The sequence below is a fragment of the Diabrotica undecimpunctata genome, chromosome 9 (genome assembly GCF_040954645.1).
Source record: "Diabrotica undecimpunctata isolate CICGRU chromosome 9, icDiaUnde3, whole genome shotgun sequence".
NCBI classification, from domain to species: Eukaryota; Metazoa; Arthropoda; class Insecta; order Coleoptera; family Chrysomelidae; genus Diabrotica; species Diabrotica undecimpunctata.
The window spans coordinates 81,857,553-81,873,242 of NC_092811.1; the positions used below are offsets into that span (position 1 = coordinate 81,857,553).

The window sequence follows — 15,690 nt, forward strand, 5'->3', positions numbered from 1 at the left end:
TTATCCGTCCATGATATCCTTTGGATTGTTCTGTATAACCATATCTCGAAGGCTTCAAGTTTTTTCTTTATCGCTTTAGTGATTATCCAGGTTTTAACTCCGTAGTATAATATCGAGAAGATATAACATCGTAGGAGCCTTATTTTTGTCTCCAGATTAAAGTTGTGGCTTTTAAAGTGTTTGGCCATGTTGTTGAATGCACTCCTAGCCTTTTCCATTCTACATTTTACGTCTCGTAAGTGACCACATTGTTTGTTTACTATTGTTCCAAGATAGGTAGACTGTTTTACTAGGCCCACTGGTGTATTCTTGATAAGCAGTTGGACGTTTCTAATTTTATTTTTGCCGATGACCATAAATTTAGTTTCTAATATGTTTACTTGTAGTCCAAATCCTTGACTTACTTCATTACCTTTGTTTATTAATTGTTGTAAACTGTTTAAACTGTCTGCAAAAATAACGATGTCATCTGCATAGCGGATGTTGTTTAGGCGTTCTCCATTTAAAATAGTTCCATGTTTGCAATTTTCAAGGCTTCAATAAATATGTCCTCTGAATATAGGTTGAATAATATAGGTGAAAGTATACATCCTTATCTGACGCCTCGCAGAATCTGGATCGCTTCCGTTGGTTCACCTCCAAGATTTGTTCTTATTGTGGCTGATTGCTTCCAGTATAAATTTTGTATTATACGCCGGTCTTTATCATTTATTTAGGCTTTTGTTAGAACATATATCATTTTTCGGTGTTGAACTGTGTCAAATGCTTTTTGGTAGTCCACAAAACAGATGCAGATATCGCAAGTCATATCTCTGCGTCTTTGGAATAACAACTGAAGACTAAACAGTGCATTTGACTGTTTAGTCACGTTCACAAAATTTAGTGCATTCACAAAATCAAAAGAAAAACTGTTTATTCAAACATTGTTTTTATTATTCTAGTAGTTTAAAGATTTAAGTTTCTTAATTTTAGTAATGTTAAATTTGAAAATAAAATTATTTGACAGGAATGTTTTAATTTACATTATTTTGGGTACAACATTCATAGTTCACAGTCACAATAAACCTTGAGGAACATGAATACAAAACTAAATATAACCAATAAAAATAAAATAGTTTAAAATGGTTTTAATGGGAACATATTATATTTTTGGAAAGTGTTATAAATCATGTTATAAAACAAAAAATGGTCTTCATAATAAAAGGAATAGATTTAGTTGTTGCTACTCATATTAAATACTACAGTTATATTTAAAATGTACAATTTATTTAATTTTGAATTTATGCTCCTCATTTATTTGAATTTGTTTATATTACAGGTGATCAATCTGGTAACACAATATCTTGATTCCTTCTGTATTTGTTGTATCTGCTATTAGCGTAGTCCATGTTTCTAAGAGTGTTTTCAATTTCCTCTCTGTCACACTCGATGAACAAGCTAAAAGAAAAGAAATAGTCAGATATAATGATATAGAATAAGTAGACGACTATATAAGAAGTTAATGTAACTTAATTAAATATTAACCCATTAAAGTTAAGTAACAAATGTGGCTTTAACACGAAGTAAATGCTTCTATTAAAACTCTCTTTATAAGTTAAGTAAAAGAAGAAGTTCTTATCCATTATATGGTGCATCTTAATGTTTAGTAGAGAACGTCCTATTGGTATATATCGCGATAGGATAATCAAGCAACAGCCGCGAATCAACTGAGAACATGACATAGCGAATGCAGCTATATTGTTAATTATTAGTTTTTAGATTGAACAGTTCGAATTAGTGTTGACTGTTGACTATTTCGTATTAACTTTTTTCAAATTTAAAAATTTTTTTTTTCTTTACACACAAAACCACATCAACCGCGGAGGGTTATTAGTAGATATAAAAAATACAAGAAATATTACATTAAATACATTTGAACAACTTGATGTCTTTTAAATAGCTTAACACTGTTGAAATTTTTTTGATTAGAACTGTTTTAAAATCATCATCTGTAAATCCGTGAGATCTTCTTTTTTCCATGAATTGAGGACAATCAAGCAGGGTATGTTTGACAGTCAGTGGGTTAGAGCAGCTGGAGCAGATAGGTAGTGTTTTTTTTTGTTATTAAGTATTTGTGTGTTAAGGCAGTATGGCAAATTCTCAGACGGTTAATAAATACTTGGTTTCTTCTGTTTGAAGGAGTCGCCAGGGCAGCATTTATTTTTGGGCAAATTACATTTAATTTTGTACCTAATTTTTCCCAATGATTTTGCCATGTATTAGTACAGGAGATTTTAACCAGGTTCTTTAGATCGGTGTACGGATATGTTTTCAATTTTGCAGTATGGTTTGAGCTCATTCGACTTTTGTTTTTCAGTTGATCCGCGTTTTCATTTCCGTAAATACCTGTATGTAAAGGTACCCAAATAAAAGCCGCTTCCTTTCCTAATGATCGGAATGTTCGTTTTTTATAGTCTATATAATAGGGTTTTTGGTATATATTTGTTTCAATTCCAGTAATGCAATTAATGATTCTGTTACGATAATGCACTTCATCGTTCTACTCTTTTCGAAGAAGATTAGGGCTTCCAAAATAGCTGTAGCCTCGCCTGTTAGTATACTGCAGTTTGTTGGTATCGATATGTTATAAAAAATTTATTTACAGTAGTAGACAGCAGCGTGACCATTGGGGGTTTTTGAGACATCGATAAAGATTTGCAAATAATTAGGATAGTGGTGGTCTAGAATTTCCATGAATAGATATTTAATTATTGTGGAATTTGTAATTGATTTGGGATACTTTGTAAGTGTTAAGTCAATAGTTAATAGCTGGCTTGTCCATGGGAGATAGTTTGCATCTATATTTAGCGATAGATTGAGTTGTTTCCTATCGAAAGTTGTGAGCTTTATTCTTTCTATGAGGGGTGTAGAGTTTTTAGTCTTATTGTTAGGAGAAAGACCAGGGTTGCAGATTTGAAAGAATACTGGATGCTGTTTCTGGGATAATATCTTTGTAATATAGTTCAAGGATAGTTGCTGTCGTCTTATATGTAAGGGAGGTTCTCCAGTTAGAACTTTCATACTACTAACCGGACTAGTTTTAAAAGCTCCCAGTACTAATCTCAAAGCTGTAGATTAAATCGTGTTTAGTTTTTTAAAGTGGTTTTACATGCATTATCGTAACATATACAACCATAATAAATTTTAGTTCTAATGAGCGATTTGTAAAGCCTAATTAATATTTGAACTTTGATCAAATAAAAGGCAGATATCGAGCACAGTTTAATACTTAAATCTTGCCCAAGAACTTTCGCTTCCTAGGGCATCTTCAGGGGCATTTAGTTAATTTTGGCCTACCCAACAATCAAACAAGGTCATAAACATAAAATTGTACAGTACACTACACTACACAAGGACAAACAGTTTAAAATTTAAAAAATTAGGCGAAGCTACATTGTGGTTGGCATCAGGAGAGAGAATAATTAATATTTTATGATCAGCACCCCAAAATTTGTTGGATAATATTTTGAGTATATTTAATCTCTTTTGGCAGGAAAGCTGTAATTTATTTATGTGCGAATTCTATCAAAAGTTAGACCTAGTTTATTTCTTTTGACTGTTTTAAAGGTAAATTTTTTTAATGTTAGACTAGTTGTGAGGTGGGTTTTATTTTTATTAAAATGGTGTTTTTTCAATAGAAAAAACAAATCCGTTTTTATCGTCCAATTATGAAGCCGATTTAGAAAACTTTGTATAATTTTAGTTGCTGTCATTACATTATTCGATTTAGTATAAATAACAATGTTATTTGCGAAAAGACTAGCTTTGATGGGTGCTTTAATTATATCCATAATACTATTAAAAGCAATTAAGAATAAAGTTAGACTAAAAATCGAACCTTGAGGAATTCCATTGTCTAGTGTCTTAGATGATCTTGTAACAGAATTTATTCTAACTTGAATTAAGCGATTTTTTAAAATTTTTTTTTATAAATGCAACTATGTGACCTTGAATGCCAGTATCTTTCAATGTTTGTAGAATTTAGTGCCTCCATGCTCTATCCTAGTCTTGGGTATATCGAAAAATATTGCTATTAGTTTTTTGTTATTTGCAAAAACTACATTAGTTGAAGTCTGTAATACAACGTGATTATCTACCTCTTCGAAAACCACTTTGGAAGGGAGTAAGAAAATTATTATTTTCTAAGTACCATATAAGGCGGAGGTTTACAATATTTTCTAGGATCTTGCACATGCAACATATAAGAGAGATGTGTCGGTAAGAGGTAGGGTTTTTTGGTTTGTTAGGCTTAATAATGGGAATGATTATTGCTTAAGACCAGAGGTCTAGGAATTCATGCTTTGAAAGCAGGTATTAAATAAATAAATTAAATCAACAGAATTTATTTGGATCCGAATGGTAAGTTTTTTATGAGAACTGGTAGAATATCATCTGATATTGCAGATGTGTTTTTTATATTCAAGAGAGAAAACTCTAACTCTTGAAAAGTTATAGGAGCATTTAAGGGACTGTCAGAGTTGTTTCTGGAGATTCTAGAAGCTTCTGTTTTTCTTGTATGTTAGAGATTCGTAAGAAACATTTTTTTGCTAGAATTTTGTTGACAGACATCAGCTTAAGCTTATGCGATTGTATTTTTGTAAGTGATTAATTTATTATTGTGTGTTAAGTGTTTGTGTTTTTGTATGTGTATGTCTGTGTGTTTGTATGTCTGTAATAGTTGGAGCTTTTAAGTTTACGAATTTTAGTCCTGATTTTTCATTAGTATTGTGTTTTTTAAGTATATTAAAAGCATAATTGCTAGAAGATAAAATATGTGCTACTTCATTGTTCCACCAAGGTACTGTAGGTCTTTTGTAGAGCTTTGTTTAACCTATATTATTTAAAGCTGCTTCTATAATTATATGGTTTAAGGAGGTAATATTATTGTATATCATCACTTGGATGATAGTCTTCAATTTTCTTTTCAATGTCTGCTTGATAAGACGACCAGTTTGCAGTCCTTAATTTCCAGGATTGATAGATTGAAAAATTAGAAGATTGAATTTCATTGAATGATATGCAGATAGGAAAGTGATAACTGTCATATAACAATTTTAAAGTATTCCACGTGAGAAACGTTGATAAGGACGGACTACATAATGATAAATCTATGACGGAAAAACAGTTGTTATAGGAGTTAAATCTGGTAGGTTTCTCTGTATTAAGTTTTAGTAGATGAGAAGAGTCAATGAGATGTTTCATTAGACTACCGTATTTGTCTGTTTTAGAGCTTCCCTATGCAGAATGATGACAGTTCATATCCCCTAAAATTGTTTTTTGGTGTTGAATTTGATCAAGAAGGTTATTTAGTTCTTGTAGGTCTAGCTCGCTAGGATGTGGTAAATAAATGTTGCATATATTAATACGTTTTTGGTACGTAACATTTACTGCTACAGCTTCGAGATTAGTACTTAATGCAATTGGCTTAGCTTCTAGGTCTGTACTTACGAAGATAGCTACTTAGCCCCGCCGATTTATATTAACTTGTTTAAAATGAGTTTCTTGTAGACATACGATCTTTGGGCATAATTCATATATTAAAAGTTTTAACTGTTCTAAATGGGTATAAAACCCTTTAAGATTCCACTGTAAAAAAAAGGAATTGGACATGTTAGAATTCTGCTGAGATAATTGTTCATCTGTCTCTTCTGTGAAAGAGATATTATTGGGGTTTAGTTTCTTTTTTAATCTAGTTATATTATTTTTTAATTTTTAATTGGAGTGTAAGCGTGAACAAACTTAAGGATCTCAATTAGCTCGGCTGTTTCATTCGAGTAATCTTTTGAAATTATTTCAGGATGTTTATATAGGTATATATTGTGTTTTGTGTTTGTTTTCTAGAAGGTCACATATCTCATTATAGTTTAGGATAAACGGCGGTGATCTGTTTCTCTATTTTGTCTTTAATTGACTCTAGAGAAAGTAAAAGTTCTTTGTGGGAATTTCTGGTTGATTTTTTTGACTTTTTCGTTGGTTTACTTACTACAGGAAAAGTAAATATCTGTGAATCAGTCTGTGGGGTATTTTCGTTAATGTCTGGAGAAGATGAAATGTATCTTTTCAGTTAATTAGGGAAGTTCGTAGTAATTGGATTTGGTGTTATTTCTACTGGAGTAGGATTTCTGATGTTGTTTGAGGTTGATGATGTTGGGGTTTTCAGGAAGATATTTTACTTCTATTACTTATGGATCCTGTCAGTTTATCGTCAGTTTCCATAATTTATTCTGTTTGGTTATTAGGGGATTTTATTGTAATTAATGTGTTTTGGGAAGTTTCTAGGTGTGCACTATCAGTGGATGAAGTAGCTTTGTCAAGACTTTGTTGTTCTGTTTGGTTATTGGATGTATATGCTGTAGGTAATATGTTTTGGAAAGTGACTGAGTGTACATTAAAAGTAGTGAGGTTTGCTTGATTAGAGCAATCAGCTTCCTGATGATCAAAAGTATTGAATTTTGTACAGTTAACTCCTTTTATAGAAATGTATTTATAAACGATAATTGGTATTGTCATGAGAGATAATAAAAGAATTAGGAATAGACATATTGTCTGAAGGTGTAATAAATATTTGCCTTCTAAAACTCAAGACATGGTTGTATTCGCTTACAGGCATACTTACTGTTCGGAAAGTCATTTTTTAGACGGAGTTTATACCCACCTGATGTAGTTCTTGTTTAATTAACGTATTTGGAAAAGTAGGACATATCATACTAGCTTAGCATAGCTCGAATCAGCAGCATACTAGCGCACAGTTCCAATCGGTAAATAGTTAAAATCTTTAATTGAGCTAACTTAGTTTTAGCACAGTAACTTGACACTTATTTTGCCGTCCTAATCAATATATCTGACATATATAATTGCACAATAAACATTCTTAGAGGCATCACTGAAACCGTGAAGCTCTATTAAAATCGGGTTATCAATTAAAATAAATCTAGGAACCTTCAGATCATTCAATGATGAACATTGTTGCCATTTGGAGCACAACGCTGGAAGAACCTCTGAATCTTAATCGATCTTTAGAGACCAAATAATAATTTTTCACCAAGATTACAAAACAACTGGTGAGTCCCATTGGATCATTAATCCTTGAACTTACGGAAAGTAATAAACGTTTAGTAATTGAATAACTCTTAACAGTATATAATTTAAAATTGACATCTAATTCACTAGGCCATTGAACTTCTAACGTCTTAACTGAATTATAGTTTCCTAGACTTAATACAAGGAATAAATCAGAATGATCTTGAAAATGATTTTGCCCTAGGAAATTTTTCTTCGTTTTTCAACGTTAATTGTCGTATACATCTTATGGTCAAAAATGGTGCACTCGATGTACTATGTGTTCAACTTATAGGTTAAAATTCGATCAGACGGATTTTCACTTCACACGACCTTCACACGACCTGTCATATGCACGCAAGAGAATCATTCTGTACATTTTACTTATATTCGAAATCACTGACAACTTATGCTCCCTAAATCGCCATAAAATCCCTATTTTATCATTTTATATCGCTGGCCCAACATACTGAATATCATTCAGCGATCTTCCATTACTGGATGATAAAGACCCATTAAATACAACTTTAAGTTTAGTCGTTAGACTTTCACTTTTAATCACCCCATGATGTGAAAAAAAATAAGATGCACTTGAATATGAATTATTTAAAGGACGTATGACCTAAATCCTTAATATGTATTCCTAAAATCGATATAATCCTTTTAAAATTAAAATCTCTTTGAAACCTTTTCTCAAGGTTTAGTAATCTTTTAATCGCCATAGATTTACAATCGCCTGAATCTAAAAGACCTTTCTTTCAAGAAACCTATACCATAAATTGCCTATTATCTGCTCTAGAAACATTTTTGTGAAAATACTCTTCGCAGAAGTTATCTTCTTCAGATTCCATAGTTATACCCCTTGACTCTTCAAGAGACCAAAATCTTTGTAACTGTTTATCTAAAACAATTTCAGATAATTTATCTGAGAAATGACGTTGAACACTTTGTGAGGGATTTGAAATCTTTTCTGTCACAATATATTCAAATGCTGTGTTCTGAAGCATAGATAAATTTTTTCCAAGGTAAATCTGCTCATCTAAAATAACATCCCAGAATAAACTAATATCTAGTAAAATATTAATCTTATCATAAACATTAAATGATTAATCAGCTATTACCATATTAGATGGTATGTTACATTTAGAAATATCAAAGTATATGTATCAAATCCTAACTGTCTTTTCCTTTTTATTCCGATATACTCTGTACGAGTACAAGAAACCAATTCGCTAAGAATTTTGCGTAGTTGAGGAGATATGTTGTGGAATGCAATTTTTAGATTCCCCATGTCTCTAATAACATCTTTATCAATGTCTGTTTTGCCTTGCAATTCTTAGAAGGCACAGATTAAAGCAAAATTCTGAATTTGGTTTCGAAAATTAGTTTACGGATTTTATTATCAGATGTCGCTATTTGCGTATATACGAAGCCATGTTAGAGTTGCTTCCTAAGATAGAAAATATTTATTTTCAGGTTCAGAGCGACTGCGAAAGCCGTTCTGATGAGGCCTATTAGGCCGAAATACGTATAAGCGGATGCGCAGGCGCCCTGTACGTGAAATCAAATCCTAACTGTCTTTTCCTTTATATGTAGGTAAATTATCTGTTATTTTTGGAATTACTAAAAAATCAACAATTAATAAAAAATCATTAAATCTGATTGAATCTTAACCTTATATTTTTTACTTAAAGAAGTTTAAGAGTTGTTAATGACTGTAACACAAATACCAGCATTTTCTGTTTTTATATTTAATTTCTTACAAAATTCTTCACTAATAAAACAAGCTTGTCTTCCAGAATCCGAAATGAAAATTACCCAAATCGTCAACAACCTTAATATTAACTGTAGTCAACAAGACTAAATTCCTAGCAGGTTTAAATTCCCTTTTATTTTGCAGAAATAAAATTTCATTACTAGGTTGTTTCAAAATACTTTCAATATCAGACAGCTGATTTGAGAATAATTCTGCTACACTTTTTTGCTGTAAATCTATATTTTCAGTTGAACTTAAATTATCTTCAAAAGGTTTGTTTTCATATAACAGAGAACTATGTTTTCGTTTACAAATTTTACAACCAAACCTTTGATATTTTGAACTGAAATGACCTATACATAAACAGAGACTACATAATTTTAATTTTTTAATCTGATCTCACCTATCATTTATGGATAATTTGATGAATCTTTTACAATTTTATATCATATGATTCTGTTTACAAAAATTACAACTCTTTCCTGTATTGTTGAGAACCAATGAACGTAATGAGTATTTATTTCTGTGATCGAACTTAATTTGACTGACTTGTTGATTTACAGAGGTCTAATATCTCCAAAAAATTAGCACGTTTTTTTCAGAAATTCAAAGAGTTCCTCTAATCGCGGAATATTATTAGCACCCCTAATCAGTTCCTATTCACGAGAAGTTACTTTGTCCAATTTTGATGAAATTATGTAAATAATTATTGCATCCCAATGTTCCGTGGGCAACTCAAGACTTTTAAATGTATTGTTACGATAATAAATATTATGGCGTATAAAACTGTAAATATATTATGACTAATTCTTTTCTGTTCTAGTTGTTTCCGCGCTCAGTTGAAAGACCTGTTCACCTGAATTATGATGACTCACCTACGACTCGAAATTTCCAGGCAGGCCGAATAAAACCAGCATGGGTAACTTTCTCGGCGCATCGATTCATCGCCGGAACTTCGAAGAATACCGGCATTTTATATTTAATAAAGGAATTCTGTTGTAAAGGGACAGTTAGTTTTTGAAGATCGCGCCGCGTTTTAAATTGTAACGCACGTATTATTGTATAATTGTTAGTGTAAGATAAATTAGTAATAAAGACTTTAATAAATTTGTAAGTGTTATAAATAGAATCTTTAATAAATAAATAAAAACAATAAATTAGAAGAATAATAAAAACATAACAGTATATTAATGTTTATTGTATCAATTAAATTTCTTATACCACTTGCAGATTTCTTTCTTAAATTTAGAATTTAAAAATAGCCTTCATATGATTATTAACTAATTCGTTTATTATTATAACTATCACATAAAGTTTACTAGGCACAAATATAATTTTGTGTAGAAAAATCAAAATTTTGAATAATACTTAAAGGTTCGTCTGCTAAACCTGACCTTAAGTAATGGTATTTTTGAATAGCTGAGAGAGTTTTATTATTATGAACTAATGCTTGGAATGTATATTTTAATTTTAATCACTTTAAATAATCTACATTACAAATAAGGAAGTTTAATTGAAGGCAATTTAACCCCTTCCAGTCCACAAGCATCTTGTGCATTTCCCTTTTGTTCCAACTCAGAATTTGAACTAAAATAACCTGAATCGCAATACCACTTTTTTAATATATATGTAGAAATTGACAGATTTGCTGCTTTAACTCCAATAAATGGTCGTGTTCTGACACCCGTACCATAACCAAATTTTTACAGCTTTTTCTGTAATTTTACTACTAAATAATCTCTCCTAGTGGTGATACTTAAATATTTTACCATAGCTCTGAAGATGGCTTTGTAAGCCGAAATAGTTCAGCTAGGAATTAAAATTGTTTACAAACTTTCATACAACAAAAATAATTCCATTTTTCTATCTTTGATTTCTAATAAATGTGTACAAAAACATATCTCTTTGACATAATGTCCTTTCATTTCTTCTTGAATTCCTCTTCGAGTTGAGACTAAATCCCAGTCAAAGGATCAAACTTTTGGTTAATTGATATAATGGACTGTATCATTATAAATAATCAAATAAACTTGCATCTTCTTTATTTTGATTTGTCACGTATAACCTAATATGTACATAAAATGCTACTAAATACTGTTTTTTACAAAACATGTTCCTAGGTAAAAGTTCTTTTTTTAATCGTTTATCAGTGAGACAACAGCGATGCCATATCGCACTAGCACCCTTAATTGTAGACGCATCGTTGCCTTTCGGGACAAATTTTATTAATATAAATATAATTGTTCACGACTTCACGATGTGAGGCACATATTGTTAGACTACTGTTTCGCTGGTGTTTTTAGACATCAATATTTTTTTTTCGATATTAACTCTATTCTTTTAAAAAATTATCAGTTTATTGAAAGTGTCACACCACTAAAAAACTAAACGTAACACCTATGTTTTGCTGTAGGCAAATTCCGTCATGTCAAAAACTACATTAAAACGAAATTTGCAACATGAATAGGAAAGTTTAATAAATGTAACGTAAATAAAATAAACTTTAAATTAATAAATTCATAATTCAAAATAGTTTACTTAAATGTTCAAAATGATACCCGCCAACGTCCATATAATTATAAAGTCGCTGTTCGAAATTACGAAGAATATTTTGGAACATTTTAGGGGTTACTGACTACATTTATACACTATTCGTTGTCTCAAGATTTATTTATATTACCCTTACAGCTTCACTGGAAGAACTAAGAAAAAGATAGATGGATAGAGAAGGAGTTCTCAAAATTTTGGCCGATCTATATTTATTATTTCTTAGTATGTGTCCAAGGTATGCAGTCTTGCGTACTTTTATCGTTCTCAACAATTTTTTGTCTCGACCCATCCTTCTCAGCACTTCCTCATTGGTGACCCTGGCAGTCCATGGAATTCTTAACATTCTCCGGTATATCCAAAGTTCAAAGGCTTCAATCTTTTTAACTATTTGCGCTTTTAGTGTCCATGTTTCTACCCCGTACAATAGTTGCGACCAGACGTAACATTCAACAAACCTCAGTCTCAGCGCAGTATTCAGATTTTTGTCACAGAACAATTGTTTGAATTTTAAGAACGCTGCCCTTGCCATTTCTATTCGTACTCGGATCTCTTGGTCTGGATCTAATTCTGTGTTGATGTAAGCTCCCAGATATTTATATTTTGTGACTCTCTCTATTTGCTGTCCACCAAGAGTTAGTTATTCATTATTTATTGGACTCCTTGATACTATCATAAATTTGGTCTTATCTGTGTTGATGTCAAGTCCCATTTGAATGCATTCACTATTTATTGCATCTAGTAAAGTTTGTAGTTCTTCTATACTCTCAGCCATAATTACCGTGTCATCTGCAAATCTCATGGTGTTTATGATTTCTCCACCAATTCTTATTCCCTCTTTTCTTTCCCATAAGGCTTTTCTGAATATGACCTGTGAGTACACGTTGAAAAGCGTCGGAGACAAGACGCATCCTTGCCTAACCCCTCTCGCAATCGGTATATTATTTGTTTCTATATCGTTCACCTTTACTACTGCTTTCTGGTTCCAGTATATAGTCTTAATAAACTCAATGTCTTTTTTGTCTAAATTGATGTTTTTTAATTCATCTATTAACTTCATATGCTGCACTCGGTCAAAGGCCTTCCTAAAGTCTATGAAGCATACATATGCACTCTTGTTATATTCCCGACATTTCTGCAAGAGTACCGTCAACGCAAATAATGCTTCTCTTGTACCCATGCCTCCTCTGAAGCCAAACTGAGTTTCATCTATCTGCTCCTCACATTTCTTATAAATTCGGTTTTGAACAATTTTCAAGAGAATCTTTAAAGGGTGGCACATTAGGCTTATCAATCTATAGTCATTACATGATTTGGGATTGTTGTTTTTTGGTAGAGGTAAAAATATCGATTTAAGCCATTCTTCCGGGATGTTGCCCTCTACATATATGTGGTTGAGAATTCGGGTGAGTCTCTTTATATTACCGTCATCTAAGGCTTTTAACAGTTCAACTGGAATTTGATCAGGACCCGGTGCTCTTCCTTGTTTTGCATTCTGTAGGGCATTCTTTACTTCTGAGGGTAAAATTTGTAGGTATTTTTTTTCTTCACCTATATCTTGTTCATTTTCTCTCTCGTCATGGAACAGATGGATTATATATACTAATAGCTTCTTTGAAATATCGTGAAGATAGTGTATATGTAGATGGAGAAATAAATGGTAAAAGACATACGTTGTTGGTGGATACCGGAGCGACCAGAATCATTATACGCCCAACAGTTATAAACAGCCGTAAGAAACTGTTACCAACGAGGTTGCGACTTCGGACCGCTACAGGTGAAAATGCCATCATTCATGGAGAAATCCAGGTATAATTGGGAATTGGAGCAGAAAAGTTCGTCCATACAGTTATAGTTGCTGACATCGAAGAGGATGTTATATTAGGAATGGACGTAATGAATATGCATGGATTCCAATTGGATTTTAAGAATAAGGTAATCAAAGTTGGCAACGAGGAGGTATTTCTTCATCCACATAATAACAACACTGTGCAAGCAGCCATTAAAGAAGATACAGTCGTGCCTGCGAGAAGCGAAACGATCATAGTAGCGCGACTACAGGGAATTGTAGACGAAGGGACACCTGTTATGATGGAGCCTTGGAACAACGACGATGAGGTTGGCCGTGGAATCATAATTGGAAAGGAATTGGTGACTTAGGCTAAAGAAATTCCTGTGAGACTTATCAATGTCAACGACTACCCAGTGACCATCAAGAAAGAGACAAAGGTAGGAACTTGTGTACCTGTGACATCCATAATCCGTCAGGCGACAACATCTGATAATTCCAACGACAAATTCGACCAAATGGTTGCAGTTGCAGGACAGTCTCTAAATCAGATGGAGAAAAGGAAATTAAGGGAATTTCTTCGGCAGTATCGTGATATTTTCGTACCGAAAGGAGGAAAGACAGGAAGAACTACCGTTCTTAAACAGCTCGACGATTACCACAGGCGAAAAGAGAGGAAGCTGAAACGATTGTTCAGGAAATGAAGAAAGACGGGGTGATAGAACCTTCTACGAGCCCATGGGTCTCTCCGGTGGTCCTGGTTAAGAAGAAAGACGGAACGACGAGGTTCTGTGTGGATTACCGTTTGCTGAACAACGTTACCAAGAAAGATAGTTATCCTCTGCCTCGGATCGATGACACATTGGACACATTGGCTGGAAGTAAATTGTTTTCTACTTTGGATTTGAAGTCTGGATACTGGCAGGTAGAAATGGACCCAGTAGATAAAGAAAAGACAGCCTTCACCACAGGATCTGGATTGTGGCAATTCAACGTTATGCCATTTGGACTCTGTAATGCTCCTGCGACATTTGAGAGGCTGATGGAAAATGTGTTGAGAGGGTTATCTTGGAAAACATGCCTGGTTTATTTAGATGACATAATCGTCTTGGGGGAGACATTCAAAGATCATTTGAGGAATTTAGAAAACGTTTTTAATCGAATTAAAGCTGCCCAATTGATGCTAAACCCCAAGAAGTGCCAGCTATTTCAAGGTAAAGTCAATTATCTGGGTCATATAGTCAGTAAAGAAGGAGTGGCCGTGGATAAGGGAAAAATCGATTCCATTAAGGAATGGCCAAAACCAACTGACAAACACCAAGTGAGAAGTTTTCTTGGACTATGTATTACTACCGAAGGTATATTAAGAAGTTTGCAGATATCGCTAAGCCATTAACGCGACTTACGGAGGAAGCAAGAGATTACCGCTGGGATACAGACTGCCAAAATGCCTTTGAGACCTTGAAAAAGCATTTAATAACAGCACCAATTTTAGGGTATCCACTGCCAGAAGGAGAGTTCATCTTAGATACGGATGCAAGTAATGTGGGAATTGGAGGAGTGCTGTCCCAGATTCAAGGAGGACAGGAACGAGTCCTCGGATATTTTAGTAAAGTTCTTTCAAAACCTGAGCGGAATTATTGCGTCACGAGAAGAGAACTTCTAGCAGTAGTTAAATCAGTAGAGCACTTCTATCAATACCTCTATGGCAGAAAGTTTCTAATCCGAACCGACCATACCGCCCTTAAGTGGTTGATGCAGTTTAAGAATCCAGAGGGTCAGATAGCCAGGTGGATCGAACGACTCCAAGAATACGATTTTAAGATTGAGCACCGGGCCGGAGTTAGCCACAGAAACGCTGATTCTATTTCCAGAAGGCCATGCCCAGCAGAGTGTTTCCACTGCAACAAAACGGAATCCAAGGAAGCAGCAGTGCTAAGAACAACGATGGTCAACGACGACTGGACGCCTACTAAGATCAGAGAAGAACAAGAAAGAGATCCAGTTATACAGAAAATTCGAAAATGGAAAGAGGAAAACCGTCGACCACCTTGGCAAGAAATATCAAACCTATGCTCAGTAGTTAAGACGTATTGGGCCAAGTGGAACTCATTTATCATCGAAGATGGCTTGCTCAAACGAGTCCTGGAAAATGATGACGGTTCAGAGAAGAGAAGACGACACGACAGTCCATCGGGAGGGCCTTTTGGTGTAAGGAAAACCCTTCAGCGAATTCGGGAACGGTTTTATTGGATGAACAGTTCCGACGATGTAAAAGACTGGTGTAAGAAATGTACTATTTGTGCCACGAGTAACGGGCTTTACCGAAAAAGGAGAGCTCCTATGAGACAATATAATGTTGGAAGCCCGTTTGAAAGAATAGCTTTGGACATCTCTGGGCCATTTCCAGAAAGTGAAAATGAAGGCAAGTACATGCTGGTAGTAATGGATTACTTCACTAAGTGGGTCGAGATTTACGCACTTCCAGACCAGAAGGCCG

General features: G+C 33.6%; 1 protein-coding gene across 3 annotated transcripts in view; it reads right to left on the reverse strand.

The window, feature by feature from the left end:
• Window positions 1–931: 931 nt before the first annotated feature.
• The window catches only part of LOC140449719 (uncharacterized), a 741,138-nt gene continuing 726,379 nt past the window's right edge, over window positions 932–15,690 (reverse strand). For all 3 annotated transcript variants that reach the window (XM_072543040.1, XM_072543041.1, XM_072543039.1), the window contains one exon: window positions 932–1,437. In XM_072543040.1, the coding sequence (XP_072399141.1) occupies window positions 1,323–1,437 (115 nt within the window). In that variant the 3' untranslated portion in view covers window positions 932–1,322. The remainder of the gene's footprint in view (window positions 1,438–15,690) is intronic.